This window comes from Phoca vitulina, unplaced genomic scaffold (genome assembly GCF_004348235.1).
Source record: "Phoca vitulina isolate PV1807 unplaced genomic scaffold, GSC_HSeal_1.0 scaffold18, whole genome shotgun sequence".
Classification (NCBI taxonomy): Eukaryota; Metazoa; Chordata; class Mammalia; order Carnivora; family Phocidae; genus Phoca; species Phoca vitulina.
The window spans coordinates 341,665-367,573 of NW_022589721.1; the positions used below are offsets into that span (position 1 = coordinate 341,665).

Below are 25,909 nucleotides of genomic sequence, written 5' to 3' on the forward strand. Positions count from 1 at the left end.
TTTGGTTTCTCCTCTATTCCAATCTCTTTTGCTTTCTGTCTTCTAGAATTGCACTAAAATTTCTGTTTCCACGTTGGTTATATACATGATTACTTCTCTCACTTCGGGGAAATCTTTAAGATAGAAGTACACGCATGGAATGATTTGAGATGGAAGTCTGTCCTGCAGCCTTTAAAGAGGCTTTTGTATTTTGTTTTTTTCTTCTAGAGATTTGAGCATGGTAAGTTCCTCCAAAGAATTGATTCTCTTTTTAACTTGTAAAATTAATTTGGTTTGAAAATGATTTTTTCCTTTAAAAATTGTATTTTGGGTTGCTATCTAAATATAGTGTGTCTAAATATTCTAATTATTTAATTTATATTTCTGTCATCTCAGTTATTTAACATTTCTCCCAGGACATTTAAAAACAGATGGCCTGTAGCTATGTCAAGCTGAAGATGAATAAGGAGGAATTGCTACCCTTCCTCCCTCCCCACTAATTTATTTGTGTTGCTGGATATGATATGCAGTCTGCAGAATGTTTTAGTACCTTGGAATTCTACAAATAATTTAAACATGTTGTCTTTATTTTCAAGGACCTTATTGACTTCCCCTTTGCGCAATTTTTCTAGTACTCTGAATTCGGACATCCTCTCATTTACTTCTGTGTAAGAAATCCCTTGTCATATTGGACTGTTATATCCAGACTGTTTTCTAGTTCCCTCTTTTCAAGTGACTTTTTTTTCTGATTATGAAAGTAGAGCATAGTCAAGAATTGGCAAAAGGGAAAGATGCTTAAGAGCTCACACTCTGGGATGCAGTTCTGGTGTAAACAGACTGCCCTGTGACCCTGCGCAGATGATTTAGCACTTCTGGCTCGATGTGTTCATATGTGCAAAGGGCATCATTACCATGCCTGACTTTAAGGCTATTGTAAGGGATAAATGGTTAACCCATGTTAGGGGCTTAGAAAACTCATATCTGGCACATGGGAGGTGCTTATTAGTAAGTATGTGTGACTTATTGAACACTATTTGAAAAGTGTAAAAGTAGAGGCAAATAAAAACTCACCTTTGATTACTGTTAACATTTTGAATTTTGATTTACATACACACACATTAACCGGTTTTAGTGATATCATAGATTGAGTTCTCTGCAAATTCTTTTCATTTTGTAATTCTTTCTTGTCCTCTTCCTTCCACTTCCCATTGTGATATCTTTCTCCTTATGGTTGTTTCTAGTGCTTTATGCTGTACCTTTTCTGCTTAATTATTTTCCTAATCCTCTCTGTCTCAGTTCTGGATTACTTAATAGGTGGACTAAGGGCACTGGCAAAGCTGGGGCACCGGTAAGAGAGAGAGGTGCAGAGGGGCAGGGGAAGGAGGAAGGGAGGAAGAGGGAGGGAGAGGTATTATGTGTCAACCAGTGAATCAGCATATTTTGCAATGAGTATATTTAAAATGAAACCATCTTAATTTCAATAAACTAAGTTTTGTTTTACAGCTTATTATTTTAAAAGCTATGCATTTTACATGGTAGAGGGCATCATACTATGTTCACTGAATTAATTGGATCTTTTCTTTTTAAAACATAACAATCATTAATATGAAGATTATCAATATCACCCCGGGCTTGTGGATTCATTTAATTTCCCTCAAATTCTATATGGATTAGGTCAAGGGCTAAGGTTAGAGTCATTAAGAACAAGTGCTTAGTGTAGATACTTCCTAATAAATTTCAACTCGTTCTAACATGGAAACTATCTGCTATCTCTTGTGATTTCCTTTAGCAAGCACCAAAAGGAGGGATATTACTGAAGGTAGACAGCAGTGAAATGACTAACATTGTTGGCATTTAAATCGTGACATTAACCCTGGCTAGAATGATTGGTTCATCAGTTTCCATTTGCAAGTATAATTTTGTCAATGGAGAAAATGCTAAGATTCCAAAAGAAAGAATAATTGTCACTTCTTGAAACTTTACTCTTAAGTTTAGGGTCTGAATATTGCTGCCCTTCCCCCACTCCTGGCCCCCTTCCTGGGAAGCTGAAGTGATTATATGCCAGTAATGAGGTACAATAGATCCGCTATAAGATTTTGGAGTAGATGAAGACTAAACCCCAAGTGCTGAACACTCAGAGTATAAGATAAAATGTTCTATGTGGAGAATAGAATTCATACTATCTTAAGATAAAGACTGTGTGTGTATGTGTGTGTGAGAGAGAGAGAGAGAGAGAGAGAGAGCAAGAAAGAGATGAGGATGGGGGGGATGGAAGGGGGAGATTAAAGTAGAGGATATAACATGAAATCCTGAGAATTCTATAAAAGCTGCACTTCTTCTGAGAGAGAAGTAAGTGGCTTGTCCTGGGTGGAAAAGTCCTTTTGCCCCCAACTCAAGTCAGTGTTGAGAATGATGGACAATAGGTAGGAGAACAGCCCATGAGTATTGGACCTTTACTGATTGGATTTTAGTCTTCCCCATTTTACCTTTGGTCTGCATGTAAATCTGCTTGGTTTCCTAGTGATATAGCTCACATTGAAGGAGAATAGAAGAATGAATCCTTAATTTGTTTAATTTGAAGGTGAGAATTAGGAGGTGAGAGAAAGTTTGATATGATCAATGCTTGTTAAATTAAATTTACAATTACGCTTCCTAAAATTAAGGCAACTTTTATTTGTGTAGCACTTTATTGCTGACAACCAACTTTACAAATATGCTATAAATTGATTTTATGAAAGCATGAAAAATATAGCTCCCCCCATTCCTTGTATGGTACTTGAAGCTCTAACTCATGCTTAGGTGTTCTAGGAAGATTATTCTGCAGGGCTGCAATATGGATTGAAGAGGGGAAAGTTGAAGGATAGGGAGACTAGCTGCAGGCGGGAAGAGAGAAGACTAAAGCTGTGAGGCTGGATACGGTAATGGATCTGTAGAAGGGACAGAGAAAAATAACAATAGCTAACATGTATGCAGCTTTTACACTGTGTCTGTATTTAATTCTGACAAAAATACGAGGGAGTACATATTATTATTCTACTTCATTTGGGGGTATATCCTAATTTTACAGGTGAGGAAACTGATGTATAGAAAGATTAACTAACTTGTCCAGGGTTACACAGCTAATAAGTGGTGCAGCCAGGATTTACACCTTGGCGATATGGCTCCAGAGTCTGTATTTTAAACCAGTACACAAAATTTGATTCTAGATGACCAGGGACAGATGACGGGTGAGAAGTGCCCAACTAAGAAATGATGATGAGATTAGTTTGGATATGTTTGAGTTGAAGCTGACCACAGAGCATCTAAGCAGAAAGTGCAAAACTGGCTCTCTGGAAATATACATCTGTTAGTTACGAAGGTAGAGGATCCATGAAAGAAGAATCAACAATGGAGACAAAAGAGCAAAGGCCCCAGGATTGTCAGAGAGGAATAAGGGGAGAGTTGAGGTGGAATAAAAACTAGAAGAATGATGGGCTGCAGAGGAGAACCACCTTCATACAATGTCTTGGAAGCCAGGCAAGGCAAGATTCTATAGAAGTAAGAAAAGTCTGAGAAAATTCAAGGAGATTAAAAACTGAAAACAGCCTATTGAATTTTGAACAGAAAAATAATAGAATCATTTCTAAAGAGAAGTAATACTTTTAACTGTTATTAATTTATTATCTGTAATGTGCCAGTCACTTGGTCTGTGAATATTAGAGTTATTCCTTAAGAACAGCTTTGAAAAGATTAATATCATGTTATAGATGAAGAAATGGAAGCTCAGAGAAGGAAAATAACTCATCTAAATTCAATAATTGACAAAACTGAAATTAAAACTGAGATTTATTCAACTCCAAAATCACCCTTCCTCTGGATTGACACCCCCCCCCAACAACAACAGAATAAAACAAAACAAAAAAGCACAAAACCCAGCAACCTCCTAGGGGTTACAAAAGAAATGAATGATGAGAAATGGATCGAAAGTGGTAATTTGTGTGAATATGTCATATCCTCATTTTTGTTTTGTGGTCCCAAGTGCAAGAGATTTATGTCTGGATTTTTTGATTATTACAACACATATTTTTAGAAGGTAAAGACCTCGTACGCTGCTGCTTCTAAGCTTCTCCCTAGCAAAGCACTCCCGCGTTAGACTCTTGTTACTGCTTACGGGGGATGGTAGGTTGCCTCTGGCGGAGTGATCTGAAGCTTTTCCTGACTTGTGGGTTGTGATCTCAATCGCATGACTGCCCCACCTCTTTCCTTACTTCCGCCGATGACTCATCTCTCAACTGTTCTCCCAGCATCCACAAAGTGAAGTAGTGGATTAAAGAAAAAAAAAAATGAGAACAAGAAGTTATATGTGTGAGCTAACATGGCCTTTAGCCTTGCTGTGAATGTTCTCAGGTATTAATCTAAACTTTTCTCCAAAGAAGGACCATGGATCAAGTTTATAGCTGCTGTTTAGGGTTCTGTGTTTGAGACTGCCCAGAACATGCCATACCTAAAGCTACAAAAAGAATATTTAAAGGGTTGACCAGAGCTGAAGTAGAGCTGCCAATCCAAAAGAACGATGATGAAACTCAGCTTCAGAATGTGTTCCAAACTTTGGTAAAATCTGCTCTGTGAAACTTTCCTTTCTTCATAAGTCTACATGTTTGCTTAGTGTACCAGAGATTATTGTTTTTATTAAACCAAGCTTTATGCAACAATGCTGTGTACCAGAAAGATTATAATCTATGAAGCGAAAAAACCAAAAAACAAAACGTTAAAACACACACCAAAAAACCAAAACCAAACCAAAACAAAAAAACAAACACCAAAAAAAAAAAAAAAAAAACCAAAGTCATTATGCAGTTAAAGGAAAGGGCATAAAAGGCTCCTTTGGCCATCAAAAATGTGAAAAGAAACAGCTAGTAAAGTTGTGCTTTCCCGGAATATTTCTTTCCACTAATCATGTAAGGATTCATCAACCATTTCATCATAGGGGAAAGGCTGATCAATCAATTTATGACTGAACATCTGTGCTAGGAACCAATGAAATTGGCAATCCAGAAGACTCAGCAAGGGAGGGGGGAGTAGGGACTTTAAGAAGGAAGACTTGACAGGAAACGACAGATATTGGCGAGGATGGGGAGAAAGGGGAACCCTCCTACACTGTTGGTGGGAATGCAAGCTGGTGCAGCCACTCTGGAAAACAGTATGGAGGTTCCTCAAAAAGTTGAAAATAGAGCTACCCTATGACCCAGCAATTGCACTACTGGGTATTTACCCCAAAGATACAAATGTAGGTGATCCAAAGGGGTACATGCACCCCAGTGTTTATAGCAGCAATGTCCACAATAGCCAAACTAGGGAAAAAGCCAAGATGTCCATCAACAGATGAATGGATAAAGAAGATGTGGTGTGTGTACACACACACACACAAACACACACACACAATGGAATATTATGCAGCCATCAAAAAACACGAAATCTTGCCATTTGCAATGACGTGGATGGAACTAGAGGGTATTATGCTAAGTGATATAAGTCAATCAGAGAAAGACAAGTATCATATGATCTCACTGATATGAGGAATTTGAGAAATAAGACAGGATCCTAGGGGAAGGGAGGAAAAAAATGAGACAAGATGAAACCAGAGAGGGAGACAAACCATAAGAGACTCTTAATCTCAGGAAATAAACTGAGGGTTGCTGGAGTGGTGGGGGGTGGGAGGGATAGGGTGGCTGGTGATGGACATTGGGGAGGGTATGTGCTATGGTGAGCCCTGTGAATTGTGTAAAACTGCTGAATCACAGACCTGTACCCCTGAAACAAATAATACATTACATGTTAAAAAAAAAAAAAGATAGTAGGAAGGGTAAAGTGAAGGGGGGGAAATCAGAGGGGGAGATGAACCATGAGAGACTATGGACTCTGAGAAACAAACTGAGGGTTTTAGAGGGGAGGAGGGTGGGTGGATGGGTTAGCCTGGTGATGGGTATTAAGGAATTAAGGAGGGCACGTATTGCATGGAGCACTGGGTGTTATATGCAAACAATGAATCACGGAACAATACATCAAAAACTAATGATGTAATGTATGGTGACTAACATAACAAAGCTAAAAAAAAAAAAAAGGAAGACTTGAAGAGAAATCTTTCCAGTGAATCAGGACACCACTTAGTGTAAACCACGAGTTGGCTTTTCTCCTTCAGCCTGGCACTTCCTGCTAAACTTTTGGAAATTAGCCAGTGTTGTAATTAACACCTTCCTTCCCCCGGCAATATGTGCTTCTCTCAGTCATTGAAGAGAATATGATCCACATCTTTTTTTGATGATGAGGTCACTGCAAATAACATGAAGCTCTTCATTCCTTCCTATAGGGCTGAGCATTTTAGGGAGTGTGCATGATGGCTGGACCTTCCTGGGCACAGATTAGGTTTCAGAATTTGCTGCCTCCCCCTCTTAAGTGGTGGAATCACCCAGGGTGGCCCCAGCTAAACAATGCGGCAGGGGTGGTGGTGGCATTGCCATACCTGGGCTCACCACCTCTGCTCTCTTGGTTCTCCCCAGAGACCTCATTTCTTCCACTGATAGACTCTCAGGATGTCACCAACATTTCTGTCCCCAAGTCCAACCCTATCCTGTATAAATGAGTAATTTTCACAACAAGCAAATGCTATTTTAGAGTATATAAATTTCTGTAGCTGACTCCAAAATGAATACGAATGTGCTCCTTTTGTCAGAAAATTCCATTATTCCAAATCACCAAAACGTTGTTCCCTTTACAAAATATTTCCCACATCTGCCCATTTCAGCATGGACTAACAACGCATTCCTTCCTTCAGATCTTTGTCAAAACTTCAGCTCCTCTTTGATCCTCTGGATAGGTTGGTCCCCTCTGTCATGTACCCTCATGACACTGTCCATTTCCCTTTCTCACACCTGTTGCCCTTGTAATGGTGGTGCCTTCTCTCCACTGGGCTGAAAGCTGTGTGGACAGTGGGACGGGGTCCGTCTCGTGTGCCACCACGTCCTCAATGACAAGCGTAAGACCTGGTACCTATTGAGTTTGCAGTAAATACTTATGGAATATTGCTAAGTGAACAACTTCAGTTTCCCTCAAAAATGGTTATCTTTAACACCTTTCAGTTCTAATTGACTTTACCAAAAATTGGTGCACCTACAAACGTCACAGGAACGAAGAACTGTGCAGTGATCGTAGTACCTCTTATTTGTGTAGCACGGTGCAGTTTGCAGAGCTCTGTTTTCTCCATTATGTTATTTGCTTCTCACAATCCCACTGTGAGCTAAGTAGGGTGGGTATTGCTGTCCTTATTTAAGGCATGAAAAAGCTGAAACTCAAGACAGTTTTCTACCTCTGTAAATGCTGAGCAAGGACTCACTTCCAGTACCCACTGCTAGTCCATGTCACCACCCCACCTCATGGTTAGTAAACCCTTCCACCAGGGTTTTTCCCCTTCACTTCCAGAAACATCATTAGACCCTTTTAATCCACTTCGTTTGCAGTTGGGTCAGTATTGTGTCTTCTTCCCAAACGGTTTCACCAAACCACCGGCAGAGTTGAAATCAGGGGCCTGGTGACTGTCTAGCTCAGGATTCCACTCCACTAAATGTGGATTTCCCACCCTCACTCCCTGATAGATCTTACCAACAATGACAGTGTCATTTTCTGACCTTACACCAGTGCATGGCACCATGCCAGCACAGAAAGGGCCCTCAACGCAGTCTTTGTCAGGAGTGCATGCTAGTTTTCTATTGTAGAGTGAGCTGAGAGACCATCTCCCACTGGAAGGTCCCATAGGAGTGTCAGCAAAAAGGTACCTTTTTTAAAGCTGAGTGACCATAGAGGACCCATGGTGGCTGACTTTACATTCATTAGTTCATGTGTTGCCTTCACCAGTCCTGTCACTTGTCCATGTTATGTTATTATGAGTTATAGCTGTTACTGAAATACAGTATGTCATCATTACATTTTGGTTCTGTTTCAATGAACAAAGAGTAGAGGGCCAGGAGGCAAGTGCCAAAGCCTCTCCAGGCTCCTTTACTCTGGGGATCCCGGCCCAGGGAGCTGCTGAGGACTGTCATAGGTGTTGGGTATTTGAGTCACTGCCACATCCTCTGCAAGAAATTGCCTTGTCAGTTGCTACTTTACCCAAGTTTGGCTTGGTTAGGATTGATAAATGACTCCAACCCCTTTCTGTCTCTACTGAAAATTCTCCAGATACTCTCTTCACTCTCTATGAGAATTTTATAACCTGGAGCTTCTCTGTCATTTAAATATAGTACAATCCTGTGGCAACATGGGATTCACATATAGAGTCTGGGTGTTGCATATCCTTATTATGCAGCATATCAGCAATATGTCTTATTTACAAAGTAGCTTCTACTGCCATTTTTAAATTAAGAGACTTGGATCGGTCTATTATTTGCAAGCAATTTCAAATGTAGATTAAACTTGATAAAAGTTTTTAGTAATTGCTAACATATTGATTACATTTAATGTATTGCACATATTTATTTTATAATTACAACTCAGAGTTAAATGAAACCTGCTTCCCATAGGGTCACATGCATTCTAATATTAATAAAGAACAGCCAAATAAGAATGATTTGGCTCCTAGAATGACAATATGAAAAAATCAAGTGTGAAGGGGATTAACTTACAGTACTTACACAACCTTGTAAAGGCCATTTTTACTTCTGGAGGCGTAGGGGCTTTCTAAATGCAGTGTGGCAGCCATTTTAGTTTTAACCTTCCCTTCCTCATGCTAGGGAAGTACAGATTAACCATGTAATGGGTGTATTTTTAGTGGAAAAGAAAATTGCCCTGATAATGAACCTCACATTTCTCTTGCTTTCAAGTAATAAACGACTGGTGGCCTTAGTGCCCATGCCCAGTGACCCCCCGTTCAATACCCGAAGAGCCTACACCAGTGAGGATGAAGCCTGGAAGTCATATTTGGAGAATCCCCTGACGGCGGCCACCAAGGCGATGATGAGCATTAATGGTGATGAGGACAGTGCTGCTGCCCTGGGCCTGCTGTATGACTACTACAAGGTAGATCCCGCAGCCCCGCCTCCCTCCTCTGCCTGCCCCCAGAGACTCCCGTCCTCCTCCTCCTCCTCCTCCTCCTCCTCCTCCTCCTCCTCCTCCTCCTCCGTGGGAAGAGGGGAGAGAACAGAGTATTTCCACGCTTGCTTTGGAATTCAGCCTGCTTCTGTTCTCGTTGCCTCCCTGCTCTCCCATCAATGGAGCACAACTTCACCACCCACCCAGAGGAAATTTTCATTTTGGGATCATTATTTCTGTGTTCTCTGTTCACATGCATACATATTGTCTCCATGTAATTCTTACTTCGTACCGTATTGCAAATACTTCCTTGCTGCCATTTTCACTTGATGATTTTTGGTGAATAAAAATATCACAGGGGCACCTGGCTGGCTCAGTCAGTAGAGCAAGTGACTCTTTGATTTCAGGGTTGAGAGTTTGAGCCCCATGTTGGACGTAGAGATTACTTAAAAAAATTACATTGTGTGGCTATACCTTAATTTAGTCATCGCTCAGTTATTGGGCATTTAGGTTGCTTTTCGATTTCTCATTTTATAAGAACGTTCAGGATTTCTAGATTTCTATTTTTTTTTTAGTTTTATAAGGAACATTCCAATGAGTGTTTTGTGGTAGGCTTTTGCAGCAACTCCAAAACCTAATTTTGTTATAACCCTGTTTCCATTTGTTTTGATGGGTACTAAATATTTATTTTGAAAAACCTTTAAAACAAAATGAATGTTATTCACTTACATGACAAAAATACCTGCCATGCAATACCCTCAAAATAGGAGTATTTCGGGAAACCTAACGGGAAACAGTGGTCTGTCTCTTAGAAACGTATGACCTGCTCCCTTAGCACTGGTGAAGTGTAAAAAATCAACATGTATTTACTGAATGAGGAGATTTATTGCCAGCTTTGATTGTAAACACTGCTGGCTTATGCTGGGAATTGGCACAAAGGTGAGAATGGCTGTGTTTATTTTGCTGGTTGGGCCCAGTGAACACTTTATTTTAGAATAAGCACTGAGTCCCCACCTTCCCCCTCTCTCCATCATGAGATCACCCAAGAGGAACAATTCTTTTAATATAAGCTTTAGTCTCTTCTTCCTGTTTTCCTCCCTGTTTCCTGCTTTCTCTATCCTTCCAGCAGTCTCCACGTTTGCAAGTCGTGTTGTTTCCTGTCTTGCTCCTAAACCAGAGTTCTCGTACTTTCCAGAGATCTCCTACCATTAATGTGACCCTGATGTAAATCACTTGGGTCATGACAACTTCCCTTTGTGGCTTTTATAACTATATTAAACTAATATGTTAGGTGATAGTTTTGTGAGACATTGAAGAAACATATCAAGATATATTTTGAAGACATGTATTTTTCTAATTTTTTAAAAATAGATTTTATTCCATCACTGTGAAATGGACATCATTTCAGGTATCTGTATTAGATGGCAATTCTTCTGTATTAACGAAAAGAGAAGTATATCTCAAAGCAAAATACTTGGTAACATATGAAAGCCATGTATTTTATTTCCCATAGGTTCAGAGGATAATTATTAGTAAATATGGTACCTAGTTACCGTTCCTCTTGCATATTTTTGATATTTAAAGGGAAGTTGAAACATTGCTATCTGTAAATATGTTGAGATGCAGAATAGGGAATTTATATACAACTAAATTTGTTGCCAAGTCTATAACTCTTTCTGTTGGATTAATATTTTTCAGGATTAATTTATTAATTTAAGATATAAAATATGTAAATAAAATGTTTCCTGAGACTGTGTGGACAAGTAGAGTTACATGGCTCCTTTTATTTCACACAAACTTTATTATATTTTTGCTTGAAACATTTTAAACATTAAAGAATTAGTCTTGTTTCCCAAAACTGTGTGCAAATGGTCATCTTCAGGCCTTAGATCTCTGACATTCACGCCTTACATATGATGGTATTAAAGTTTCAACAAAGTTAAATCTATTTTAAGAATAGACCTTTCTGTATGAAGTAAAATATTAATGAAAAAAGAGATTCTATTTTTTGAGTCTGCGTTGGGAAGTTAAATTATTGTAACAATTACTGCCATATTATCACTTAAATTCTATAGATTTTTTATACCTCTTTGGAAGTGCTAAATACACCATTTTTCCTCGCTCCTAAGGTTGGACTACATCGCCCCTCAGGGGACGGTAGTAGGCTCTGTTAGAGAGAGGAGAGTGTGACGCAGCAGGCGCTCAGGAAATGGCCATCTCTGTCCTTGGAAACTGCAAAGGCTTATCTTGGTATCATACTTCATACCTTTCAAAGTCGTTTCATGTACATTTTTAAACTGTCACCACAGGAACACTGCAATGAAACCCATCAGGTTTTATATTTTATAATTCAGGCCACTAAGTGGGATTTCCTCAAGGTCACAAGACAATCCTGTACATTTCCTAATTCCATTCCATTACGCTGTCTGTTATTAGTCTGCGGGGCTGCCATAACAGAATACCACAGAGCGGGGGGTTTAAACAGCAGAAATTTATTTTCTCACAGTTCTGGAGGCTGGAAGTCCAAGATCCAGGTACTGGCAGGGTTGTTTTCCAGTGAGGCCTCTCTTCCTTCCTGCCTTGCAGATGGCTGTCTTCTGGCTGTGTCCTCATATGTGGGTGTATATTTTCTCTCTGTGTGTATACCCCACTGTTAGGATCTCATTTAATCTTAATTACCTCCTGAAAGGCCCTATCTCCAAGTACAATCACACTGGGGGTTAGGGCTTCAACACATGAACTTTGCTGGGACACAATTCAGTTCATAGCCTGTCCACCGTTAGAAATTGCCCTTTTTGAGCCCCCATTTAAAGATGGGTTCAAATTTTTAAAAATCCAAAGCACATTAAATGGGATCTATTAAAAATAACCAAATTGCTAGAATTCTCAAAATTTAGGGACTCAAATATAAGCCCAGTTTTCTATCCAGTTCAAGCTACTTATCAATAGCAGCTCCAAAGTCAAGTATGAACTTTTGATGAATTTCAGGCATGACAGAAAACCAGAACGAATTCCATTAGTTAGTAAATTTTAGAAGTGGTTTGACTCACTTTATCTTACTTCATTTTCCCCTGAGGGAGCTGGTGGTTCATTATTATTTGATTCTAGTTCTATGAAAATATGCTTCTTTGGCTAATTGGTTCCCATCTGTTCTGTTGACCATGTAGTGCTGGAAACCAGTTTGTTGGTTTGCTTGTTTGTCCATTTATATAGCCATCTATTTATCTGTCTGTCCATCTGTATATCCATTTGTCCATCCATCCATCCAACAAATACTCACTAATCAGCTGTGACTGTCCAGCAATGGTGATAGATATGGAGGTGGAATGGCTATCCAAAGGCAGAGAGGACACTTTGATGGCTCTGCTGAGAGAAGGAGCATTGTGTGTTTGAGATACAGTGTGACTATATGCATGGCAGTGATGCGGTCTGCCAAAGTTGAGGTAGGAGGTTTTTGGTGCCGTGTTTTCAAGAAATGGAAAGCATTGAAGAATTTCAAGTATGAGCATAATGAGATTAGACTTGCATTTTTAAGTTCAGTCTGAATCTTCTTAATGGATCCAGAATGGATTTGCTGGGACTAAGTGAAGAAGAGAGACCAGTTGGGATGTGGTGCAGTAGCCCAGGCAAGAGATGTCAGAGGCTGAACCAGGAGGCAAACATACAGAGGGAAATGGATAGATTTGAGTCATATGGGATTTGGCATAAATGTCTTCAAGATTCATATTAGAGCACGTATCAGAATTTCATTTTTAAGGCTGAATAATATTCTGTTGTATGTATATACCACATTTGATTTATTCATTATCTGTAGATAGACATTTGGGTTGTTTCTAGCTTTTGGCTATTGTGAATAATGATGCTGTGAACGTTTATGTTTATCTGTCATCTTCAGTTGATAGTAGGAGCTATGTTTCATTCAGCTCATTTCCATCTAGCACTTAGCAATGCCTGGCACATTGTAGACCCTCAACATTGACATGTGAACAAAAGACTTAAAATTGATTTATTTTATTCTTATTTAACAAATACTTATAAAGTACCAGATACTCCCAAGTGCTTTGAAAAAAATTAACTCACTTAATTTTAGTAAAAGCACTGAGTCATAGGACTGACCTTAAGCATGGTTTACAGAGTTTAGTTAGTGTTAGAGCTGAGATTCAAACCCAGACAATCAGGTCTAGGTCTTGACTGGTAGCTACCCTGCTATGCTGCCTCCCTCATCCAGCTGACTGGGCTTGCATATGTATCCAGGTGAGTGGAAACTATACGAATTTCTAGAAGAATCTAGAAGAGGGATGCTTCTCATAAAGGCTCTTTTATATCAACATAGTGAAGGCTGCATTTGGGTGCAAAGGAGTTTGGCTAGCATGAAGGTGTGGAGATGTAGCAAAAAAACACAAAAATAAAAACAAACAAAACATCCAGCCAACCAGCCAACCACACAAACAAATCTAAACCTACTATTCATGTGTTTGAAACTATAGCAGAGATAAGCGAATGATCCGTGCTGCAGTAGGACGGTTGGATGGTGGTCAGAAATGCAGCTGGTAGGGGTGTCTCTTTTCTCTAGTAGCACTTTTTCACTCATCTTTCAGGTAATGTGTTGGCATTGTGGTTGCAAAGACAATAATAAAAGTGCATTAGAAGAAAAATTGTGGAAGCAAGGCTAGAAGCTACGGAGGGGTGGTGGTTAAAGGATGGTCCAGGTATTAGATGCTCCTGTCCTGCTGCACAGTGCAGCCCCATGCCCAGTTTGCTCCCCTCTCTGTCAGCACCTGAAGTCCCTCGCAGAGTGGAGGGTCTGTCCCTGTTCTTTGAGAGGATGCTTCTTGTAAATCCAAGATGATTTCTCTCTGTTCCAGGGTCCAGTTTCACCCTCCACTCATGGTGCTCCTTTCCAACCTCATTCACTCCCATGGTGGGGCGGGCTTGGGGGTGGTCAGGTCCAGGCAGAGTTGCCTATGTCAGCAGGTGCACAGCAGAACCATAATCATTATGGCCTTCTGTGTATCATCACCCCTTTGTGTCTGATCCACTGTCATTGCCAGTCATGCTACTCACCTTTAACCATCACCTGCCTATAGCAAATCTGCCACCTTTTCCCAGAGAACATTCCATTTCAGTTGCTTTGCTTATGCTGGTCTCTAGCTCTGCACTTAGTCACAGTTGCATCTGTGTAAGTTTGACTGATGGTTGGTGATATTTCTAGGTTCCTCGAGACAAGAGGCTGCTATCTGTAAGCAAAGCAAGTGACAGCCAAGAAGAGCAGGATAAAAGGTATGGTGTTATGTAAAGGAATATGCCTGGCTCCCCAAATAACTCTTTCTATGTTTTTGAAAACAACAGTATTAAACTACAGTTTTTGTTCTTGAGAGGAGATGGGATCAAGAAGTTTAGCTTCTTCTGTCTGTCTTTTAGAGTCTGGACCAAAACTGGATCTCTCCGTAGGGAGAGCAAATTGCATATTTTGGTTGTGCACCCAAAGGATCATCAGCAGGCTCTTGATACACCCTCTTTCAAGAAGGCTGAAAAATCCTTGGTTAGAGGTGAAATGCTGGCAAGATAGCCTATTTAGGGGTGAACTTTTCTGATCAGTCCCATGGCTGGATAATTGTAATCAAGCCCTTGAGGGAGTGAGCCATGGAGAGATTGCTTTTGATGAGGGGCAGAGGAAGGAGGCTGGACTGTTTCTCACCCTGGAGGCAGCTGGAGGAGAGCCCTGAGTAACAGCAGACACCATGAGCGTGCAGGGGCAAGAAAGATGTTAGGAGATCTTTATGTGACACCCCTTTCCTGCAATCCTGAATCGAGAACCAATTGAAAAACAAGACACAGACAGATTGAAATTAAAAAGGAAAAAAAAAAATCAGTTTTATTTCTGATTAAGCCAACAGAGAACAAGATTTTTGAATCCACAGTTTGCAACATGTCCATCCTGGTTTAGATATGTCTACTCACCCAATCTCAGGCAGGACTCCAGTCCTCCCTGAAGGGACAGGCCACTGTGGTATGGCAGCGGTGACTAGAGTCCTCTCTCTTTGGCCAGGATGATCCAGACCTAAGGAGGGAACCAGAAGGGACTGAACCACCTTACTTAGCTACTTCTCCCAAACCCATCAATCAAATCTGTCTCTTTCCTGCAGAGGAATGGAGAGAAGCCACAGTGTTTTCCTATTGGTGATTCTTTCATATGGAAATATGAAGCCAGGGGAAATGAAATACCCTGCTAGCACATACATCAGACTCTTAACCTGGCCTTGAGAGGAACTGCTTATGACATTATGATCTTGTTATATGACTAGCAGCGAGCCACCCCACCAGCCAGCAGCCCTGGGCTGTGCATCACCTCCAGAGTATACCCTCAGCGAAGATTAAGCCTGTCTGCATCTGATTTGCAGTTTCAAACGGATCTTGTGATGCTCCACACTGTCTTGGGGCCCTGGGGCCCTAGTTGGTAGCAGTGATGACAGGGAGAAAGAGCCTGGCACTCTTCAGGTCCTGTGACTTCACCTCCATTTTAGCCAGCATTTATTAAGCTAAGCATGTGCTGTCTGCTAAGTCGTATACTAGTAATCATAGAAGGGTCAGGGGAAAACATGTTTAAGATATGTGCTCTGTCTGCATCATAATGGACAAGAGAGACCATTTTTTTGTTAACACATCTTTTAGAACAACATGAAAAGTGTGATAGCCCCTCATCATATTTCAATGGTTATTTTTGTGATTTCAGTGGAACACCTTCGAAAACACTGGCAGTGAGATGTAGACAAAACCACCTTGTATAGACTAATTTTGACTTAGTAGACTTCTGGTTGAATGTAATTTGGAGGGATATCATTTGATCTGCAGTATATTCATGAATTAAGGTGCCATGTGCTAGCATGCTATCATTACAATTGTCTGTTTATAGAAGTTGGTACTTGGAAAAATAACTGAAAATCTCAATGGCGTGATTGAGATTTTTTTTAAAAAGTATATTTAATGCACCATTCTTAGTGTTGCATTTTTTCATATGTTATAATATTCAGTTCAATTTTAAATTCTATTGCAGGTGAGTCAGTAGCTCTCAGTAATTCTTACTTTGTTCTGCTCATCCATTTTTTGGATGTCTTTCTGAAGTTCTCTAGCTTCTAAAACTACTGTAGGCAGGTACATATTATAGAATGATGTTGCATCTAATATTCCCTCATCATAAGATAATGATGAGTGGACTAGGTTTATACAACTCTGTAGTTCACTTATGTTTGTTTATAAGAGTGCCCCAAATATTTTTACTTGTGTTTCTTGTTTAGAATTCATGTGTTTTGCATGAATGAAAGAATTAATAAATTTGGCCTGAAATGGACTCTAACTGTAGAGGAGTTGGTTAACTTTGAGTATTTTGGCAAAGGCAGTAAGTCTTTGTGCCACGTCCAGAGGAGTGGAAACTGGACACTTGCTTTGGTAGCTAATCAATGTAGACCAGCCCCTCTTACATCCAACCTACAAGACATTATCCGCAAGTATTAATAGTTAATCCTCCACAAAAGAGTCTGGGGTAAAATTAGTTTGGGAAATTCTGGGTTATAATTAAACAGGTGAAGGAATGCCTGGGGGTCTTTACTGTGTTCATGATGTTTATGGCTCACACAGGCTAGTTTTGTTATGGCAATTTTTAAAAAAAATACTGATTTTATCACGGACTCCTTTCTTTGAGGAACATCTATTAACATTCCATGCAATGCTCTAAACAATGGAGTTTAGGAAATGCTGACATAAATGGGTGGTCTGGGTTTGGCATCATCTAGCTAACTGGACTCAGATTAAACATAACTTCTAAATTTTCGCTGTATCTTATATACAGAGTCACTGTATTGCTATGACCATGAAAGCAGGTTATTACTTAAAGCAGAATATTTGTAGACTTGCAGTTTTATTCTTTAAAGGATTACTTTCTAGAATGATTTCTACAAATTTGTGACAGACTCCAAGAAGTTTAGGTATTTTTCTGTTGGCTTTATTCATGTGAAACCATTCTTTCCTCAAGCTTCATTCACTTTGAGGTTTTGTCTGAGAAATCAAAGCTAAAATTACATAGTCCTGCTTGAGAGTTAGGCATGCTTAGAGGATCTAGGAGAGCTTTATTCTGGGAAGAACCAATTTTATTCAAATATTTCTCTTTCTATGAGAGATGCCAGTTAGCCCCAGAAAGATCATGCTAGTTTAAGAGGGAAAAAAACAGAATGAAACCCAAAACAACAGACATTGGGGACAGGGCTTCATGCAAAATATGTATTTCTTTTTGTCCATATCATTCAGAATAATCCATATATAAGTGAGAGGTGACCCCAAATTTAACTGACCACAGGGGCTTTGCTAGTAAAATCATGGTGCCATTAACCATACTCTTCCATTGACTAATTTCTCTTTGCTTCTGCTCTCTCCCAGAATTCTGTAGTAGAAATAGAAAGCATTTTATCCCAGCCTGGCGAGAATTAATTTTCCAAACCCTCTCCTTTCTCTTTGTACCAGCCAGGAGGTCTGAGATCTGAGAGATCTTGTTTTACATAAGTCCAGTTACACCACTCCCTCAAGCCCCAAAAGTAATTCAGTGCTAAGGATATCAATGAGCTCATGTTGTTTCTCAATTCACTGAAAACATTTTAATGATAAATTCTCATTGCCTTTTTTTTCTTGCAAGGAGTTTCGCCCACAGAACAGTGTAAAATATTCTTCCCACTGCCCCCCTTCAAATTATTGTCTCGCCCTATTGTCTCGCCCCCATCTTTTTCAAAAAGCTCTTTTGTAACTTTTTCCTTTGAAAGTTTTCAAACACATCCAGGAGTAAAGAGGACAGTGTAATGAACCCCCAAATACCTGTCCAATTCTCCTGGTTCAGCAATGGTAACTTTTTGTTACACCTGCTTAATCTCTACCTTTTCTCTCTTTACCCCCCCTTTTTTTTTTATTGCAGTGATCTTTAAAATAAGTTCCTGACATCATGTCATTTCATCTCTAACTACTTCTCATTTGTATCTCTAAATAAAAAGGATGTTTTATTACATAGTCTCAAAATCATTATCACACCTAACTAAATGAACAATACTTCCTTAATATCACCTAACTCCCAGTCCATATTCAATTGCCTCAAAAATCCTATTGTCTCATAAATGCCTCTTTGGTTTTTCAGATCAGGATCCACACAAGATCTACTCATTTGATTGTTATGTCTTTCAAATCTTTTAATCTAGAACAAGCTTCCCACCTTCCTTTCTTTTTTTCATGCCTCTAACTTACTGAAGAAACCAGGTCAGTAAGATGTGCTACATTCTGTTTGTATGCTTGTTTCCTTTTGATGTTGTTTGAGTCATTCTTCCAGCCTTCTGTATTTCCTGAGAGCTGGGAGTTAGATATGAAGCCTTGCTAAATTTCGGGTCAACTTTTTTTTTTTCCTAATTGTACTTTATAGGCGGGCTGATTGCATGGTACTGGGAAACACATGTCCTACTTCTAGTGATGCAGAGATCCACTGCATTCCCTTGTAAATTTCACCATCAACTTTTCCCCTAATGGCATTAACATCCACTGATATTGCTTGCATCAGTTATTTCATTAGGATTTGAAAAATAATGATTTTTCTAATTCTGTTATGTTGTGTCGGGGGGTGGGTTTCAACATGCAGAAACTGTCTTGGCACCAGTGAAGCCCAGAGTAATTTGAGTGGAGGAGAAAACCGAGTGCAGGTCCTAAAGACTGTTCCAGTGAACCTTTCCCTAAATCAAGACCACCTGGAGAATTCGAAACGGGAACAGTATAGCACAAACATCTCTGAGAGCCCAGCCATCATCCCCGTATCAGGAATCACAGTGGTGAAAGCTGAAGATTTTACACCCGTTTTCATGGCCCCACCCGTGCACTATCCCCGGGGAGACGGTGAGGAGCAACGTGTGGTTATCTTTGAACAGACTCAGTATGGCGTGCCCTCCATGGCCAGCCACAGCACCTACCTCAAGGATGACCAGCGCAGCACCCCGGACAGCACTTACAGCGAGAGCTTCAAGGATGGAACCACAGAGGTGAGTCCCTGGCCCTGTCATCTGCAGCCAGGACCTAAACCCAGAAACCCCAGCTAATTTTGTTTCTGTTTGCTTTTTAAGGGGACAAATTAATTAATCTGTGAGCTTGGGGTTTAAAAAATGTGTATCTTTATAAAAAGGTTTTAATAAATCTTTGGTCTATGCGTATTGAGGAATATTTCTATTTTTCTTGACTCCTGGGTGCCTGGATGACTTAGTTAAACGTCCAACTTGTGATTTCAGCTCAGGTCATGATCTCAGAGTTGTTAGATTGAACCCTGTGTCAGGCTCCACGCTGGACGTGGAACCTGCGAAAGATTCTCTCCTCCCTCTGCCCCTTCTCCCCACCCTGCTTGCATGCTCTCTCTCTCTCAAAAAATAAAATAAAATAAAATAAATAAAATAAGAATTCTTCTTGATCCTTAAATGACATTTCTTTGTTTTAGTTTTAGTCTTAAAATTAAATATTTATGAGGAATGAAGAGATGGTTGTGTGGAAACTTCCTACTTTGTGAAGTTTTCACTTTGACCTCTTCTAGTTTATTACCTTTCAAGTGGTAGCTAAAGATGTTGACTGTGCATTTTTTGAAACAATGTAACTCTTTAAGACCTAGTCTGAATACTTAAGAAAGAATTTGTATTATCAATAATCAACTGTTATATGTATGTACATTTTATACTTTACAGATAGAGATCATGTATTCTTTTCATGTGCCTGTAGAACTTACACAAACAAGGTTCTCGGATTGCTTGTTTTATTTTTTAATTTTTAAATTTTTTTAAAGATTTATTTATTTACTTTAAAGAGGGAGGAGAGGGACATAGGGAGAGAGAGCATCTCAAGCAGATTCCACGCTCGCTCAATCACACAACCCTGAGATCATGACCTCAGCTGAAACCAAGACACTTAACCAACTGAGCCACCCAGGCGCCCCTTGCTTGTTTGTTTTAAGTTCACAAGTTTTAAGTGAAGTTTGAATATTTCAGTAATTGTATACAACATCAGAATCAATAGAAATTTCCCTCACCCTAAAAGTTTTCTTGAGCCCCCTAGCTTTGAAACCTCCTCTGTCTTGCTCTGGGCAAGCACCAATCTGCCTTCTGTCTATAGTTTCACTTTTTCGAGATTCTGTTTTGTTGCTTGCAGTAAAAGATTGTTTTGTTGACTTGCTAAATTGTATTTCATGGTAAGCATATATCACAATTTGTTGATCTGTTCACCAGTTAATGGACAGATTTGGCTGTTGGGGTCTTTTGAATAATGCTGCTGTGAACGTTCACGTGGATGCTTTCACGTGGACATGTGCTTTCGTTTCCTGGGTAAATACCTAGGATTGGAATTGTAGGGTCATATGGTAAATGTGTGTGTAACTTTGTAAGATACTGCCGTACAGTGTTTCACGTGGCCGTGCCATTTTCCTTCCCATCAGCAGTGTGTGAGGGTTTCAGTTTTCCTCATCCTTGCCCAAACTTGGGGCTGTCAGTCTCTTTAACAGGAGCTATTTTAGTAGATATGTGATGGTGTCTCGTGGTTTGAATTTGCTTTTCTCCGATGTGTAGTGATGTTGAACAGCATTTCATGTGTCATAATTGGCCATTCTTATAACTTCTTTTGTGAAATGTCTGTTGAAATATTTTGCCCAATTTTTAAATTGGGTTATCTGTCTCCTTTAGTTAAGTTGTTAAGAGTTCCTTAAATAATGTGAGGTCAGTTACATGTTTTACAGCCTTTTTGTTTTTTTAACTATGTCTTTCAAAGAGCATCCGTATTTAATCTTGATGAAGTACACTTAATCAAGTTTTTCTTTTATAGTTGGTGCTTTTGATGTACTGTTTAAGAAATCTTGGTCCAACCCAATGTCACAAAGATTTTCTCTAGCTTTTTTTCCCTAGGCTTTTAATAGTTTTACCTCTTACATATAGGTTTATGATCTGTCTTGAGCTAACTTTTGTAATGGCATAAGGGAAGGGTTGAGGTCCATTTTTTTTTTTTTTTGGTCATATCTATATCCAGTTGTTCCAGCACCACTTGTTAGAAAGACAGTCTTGTCTCCATTTAGTTGTCTTGGGATCTTTGTAGAACTGGTGTAATCGTGGATTAGTTCTCCAATTTTTGACCCAGAATATTTAATGCATTTTTTTTTTTTATTGGTTCAGGTCAGCCTCTTTGACATTTAGGAGCAGTGCTTCTGTGTTTGAGATGATGGTCACTGGCTTCCCATTTTTCAGTCCACCCAAGACAATAAAAGACAATAGCAAAAGGCAAAACTCATGGTTTCTAATTTCCTAAAGAGGAGTTAGTGTGGTGGCAGCGTGCCAAATACTTACACCCTGCTGCCCACTTAGTTGCCATTGGGACAGAATGCAGCTGCCTGAGATTGAGATTGCATCCCAAATAACAATATTTAAAAATAATAAACATTTGGGGACCTTACTTACTGTAGGCTGGGCATGATTCCGAGTGAAATATACTCGTTTCATCCTCGCAGAAACCCTACGAGGTATGTACTATTTCTGTCATCTCTATTTTCCAAATGAGGAAACGGAGGCACAGAGAGCCTGCCGATGCCCATGGTCACACTGCAGTAAGTGGCAGAGATGGGACTCATCACAAGCTCTCCAGCCCGGGACCAGTATCCTTCCCCGTTACCTCTACTCTCTCAAAGAAGACTGTGCGGGGTCTTCTAATCCTCAGTAGTTCCGTTCCTAAACACAGTGAGTGACTTACCCAAACTTTTTTTTTTTTTTAAACTGAGTGTCCTTTATCAATGTCATTAGATGTTTCTTATCTTTCAGATGGGGAGAAGAAGAGCAAAGGGACTGGCTGTCTGCAGTGTTGGGGGAGAGTTAGGTAGACAAGCTGCTCTGGCAGTTCCCTCTCTCCTGGTGCCAGCCATTCCTGAGCTCCTGCTCTAGTCTCTGAAACAGGGAAAAAGCAGAGTGAGGCAAGACGAATTCCCTGCCCTTAAGAGGCTACCTTATTTCTTGGGTACTGGTAGCTTTATAATCAAACTTTTCATGTCCTTGTAATAAAAATATTGTCTTAAACTTAGCTTCCTGGACCATATTGCTTGAAATAGTTAATAGTTGGAGTGCTTCTGTAGGAAAAGCAAATTACTCCACATGGGAATGTGAGATGCATGCTTTTTCACTAAAAGTTTGCCACTGATGTTTTTCTCACCAGGTGTGGAAATAGTCCATTAGTCACAGAAGAGCCCATGGATGTGGCCCAATGTCAACAGAACCATCATGCTGTTTGGGGGATGTGTTATCAGTTGTGTTTGTGTTGTAGATAAGGAAGCTTGTGAAAGGAAACTATTGTATTTTGGGTTTTATTTGGAAGTAGATGAGAAAGTAACTTACCAGAAACTCAATGTGAAGACTCTTCTCACTAAATTTGGTTTAGCTGCCCTCCTAGCCTTGGAAATCAGTGTTTACATTGCATATTGTATTTAAATCTGACATAAATTAAATGGAATGATCTTTAGTCATGGCATTGCTAACCAGTATTAAGATTAGGTGAGCTCAGAGTAATTTCACCAAGTAAATTTCACTAGGAAAAATTTATCTAAAATCTAGTACTTCTTTTAGGCAAACTATTAAAATGGCTAGGATTCTTGTTGAATTAGCAAATTTCATTTTTTTAAAAAAATTTATTTGAGAGAGAGCATGAATTCAGGGAGGGGCAGAGAGAGAAGGAGAGAGAGAGGGAGAGGGAGAGAAGCAGACTCCCTGCTGAGGGTAGAGACGCAGGGCCCAGTCCCACGACCTGAGACCATGACCTGAGCCAAAATCAAGAGTTGGACACCCAAATGACTGAGCCACCCAGGCGTCCCAGCAAATTTCATTTCTTATCAGAGACTGATTCTTCTGTATGTATGTATAGGTGGGTATCAGAGAAGGGAGCAGTTTGGTTCAACTCAGGCTGGGATTTTTTTTTTTTTTTTAAAGATTTTATTTATTTATTTGAGAGAGAGAGAATGAGAGACAGACAGCATGAGAGGGGTTAGGGTCAGAGGGAGAAGCAGACCCCCTGCCGAGCAGGGAGCCCGATGCGGGACTCGATCCAGGGACTCCAGGATCATGACCCGAGCCGAAGGCAGTCGCTTAACCAACTGAGCCACCCAGGCGCCCAGGCTGGGATTTTTTTAAGACAGTGGTAGCATTAAAAAGTTCTTTAATGGATTGATTTTAGCTAATTTGATTTACATTTTATTGTCCATCCCTTTGTAATAACATTTGGTAAATATTTACTTCTACTGGTGTTAGGAGGACAGAAGGAAGGATGCTTTGACTTTTGTCCTGTGGAAACTTACTATCTGTCTATATTTGTAAAGAGAAATAATGATAGTTCCCATTTATTTTGTAGTGTGTGCCAGCCACCATGGCTTACATATTTTATTTCTAATCCTTACTACAATTCCAAAAAGGTGTTATGGTTTCCATTTTACTGATGAAAAGACAGAGGTTCAGAGAGGTTAAGAAACTTGCCAAAGGTCATACAGGTAATAAGCAAAAGAGTATAACTGATAAATACAAGTCAGGGAGGTATTAACACCTAGGATGTTTTTAGGAAACATGTAAAACTTAAGACATGGAAGGAAGAGTTTTTATAGAAAAATTATATAGTTGTAATAAGAATCAAAATGGAAGGAAGAGTTTTCTTATTCTGTACTATAATTTTGTTCAGTTAACATTAGTCTACCTAGCTGTATGAATAAAGGAGCACCAAAATCTCAGTGATTTAATATACTAAAAGTTTATTTCTTTTTAATAATAATCCTGATACATGTCTGTAGACCTCTTTTCTTATTAATGACTCAGGAATCCAGATTCCCTCCATTTTGTGACATTACCATCTCTATATGTGGCTTCTGGGTCACCCCCGCTGGGGAAGTGTGATCCTAAGACTTCAGACTGACTTGTAAATACTTTGACCTGGAAGTGACCTGTATCACTCTTGCTCATATTTCATTGGCTAGAACTAGTCAGATGGTCTTAACTAACTGCAAGAGGGCTGAGAAGTTTAGTCCTGTTTTGTACTCAGGAATAAGGAGAACTATATATGGGCAAACACCAGATATTTCTACCATGTACTTCATAATTCAACCCCTGGTATATTATTTGTCAAATTAACATAGTTTGCAGAGAATCCTGAAATGAAAGCAAAGAATGAGTATTTGTCATACTCAATAGGCATATGATTGATTTTATATTCATCTGTAGACTGATACTGGAAGTAATCCTGAATTTTAAGCCTGTCCAGCATGATTTTTAACTGGGAGTTCATTTCCTCCGACATATTTAAATAATAAAACCTTAATAAGAAAGATATGGCGTATTACACACACACACACACACAAATGGAATAATAAGCAATCATAAAAAAGGATGCAATCTTGTCATTTGCAACAACGTGGATGGACCTAGGGGGTATTATACTAAATGAAATAAATCAGTCAGAGAAAGACAAATACCATATGGTTTCCCTCATATGTGGAATCTAAAAAACAAAGCAAATGAATAAACAAAAAGCAGCATCAGACCTATAAATACAGAGAACAAACTATTGGTTGCCAGAAGGAAGAAAGGTTGCGGATAGACAAAATGGTTGAAGGGGAGTGGGAGATAGAGGCTTCCAGTTATGGAATGAATAAGTCATGGGGATAAAAGGCACAGTGTAAGGGATATAGTCAGTGTTACTGTAAAAGTGTTGTATGGTGACAGATGATAGCTACACTTGTGGTGAGCAGGGCATAACATATATAGAAGTTGACTCACTATGTTATACACCTAAAATTAATGTAACATTGTGTGTCAACTATCCTCAGATAAAAAAAAAAATTAAAGAATAAAATCTTAAAAGTGTTGAATCAGGTACTAAATTGGAACATAGTTTCACTTGTGATTAATGCACTTGATTTTACTGTTTATTTTAAACATATGATATAGTGCATACGGTACCGTCAGACGTCTATCATTTTATTATGGTACCATCAGACATCTATCATTTTATTACATCGGTTTGTTTTTGCATCAAGCAAAATTTTGGAAAATCCTTAGCATATACATTTTATGCTTTAGGAAGATTGAGATTTCTCTATGTGTAGTGAAATTTGATGAGATTGGATGACCCGTTATTCAGTCATAATAGTCATTTTCCCACCTCATGAATAAAATGGCTATGGAAACCCCACATCTATTAAAGCTGGTACTTTGCAGCACCATTTGATACTTTGATCACTCTTTCCTCGTAAAAATGCTCTTGGCTTCATGTCCACAGTTTCAGTTATCATGTATATCCTGAAGACTTTCAAATTTTTTTCTCCAGCCCAGTTCTTTCCTCTTTGCTCCAAACCTTTATATCCAACTGCATATGACCCCCCACCTATCCCAAATCTGATTTACAATCTTTCCTTGTGTTCTCCACCTTAGTGGGTAGCATCACCATCCTGGTTTCTTAAGAAACCAGGATATTTTCTTGATATTTTGCTCTCCCCTCATCATCCATTATCAATTCTATCAATATTACTTTCTAAATATCTCTCAAATCCATCCATTTGTCTCCATTCTGCTTTCACCATATTGGCCCGATCTATCATTATCTCTGGCCTAAAACGCTGCCTGCTTTTGTACACTGTACCGGGGATAATGTTTTTGACATGCTTATCTGATTTTGTCACCCCCCCCCCCCCACTTAAATCCTATTGCTTTTAGGATTAAGATCTAAATCTTTAACAGGTATACAATGCATTGCATATTCTGCTTCTCCTTTGCCTTTCCCACCTCATCTTATACCTCTTTCATCCTTGTGC

General features: G+C 39.4%; 1 protein-coding gene across 1 annotated transcript in view; it reads left to right on the forward strand.

The window, feature by feature from the left end:
- Positions 1-25,909, forward strand: part of GRHL2 (grainyhead like transcription factor 2) — a 154,342-nt gene that overhangs the window by 35,234 nt on the left and 93,199 nt on the right. The window contains exons 2-4 of the mRNA XM_032415818.1: positions 8,829-9,024; positions 14,249-14,316; positions 18,701-19,094. Coding sequence (XP_032271709.1) covers positions 8,829-9,024; positions 14,249-14,316; positions 18,701-19,094 — 658 coding nt within the window. The remainder of the gene's footprint in view (positions 1-8,828; positions 9,025-14,248; positions 14,317-18,700; positions 19,095-25,909) is intronic.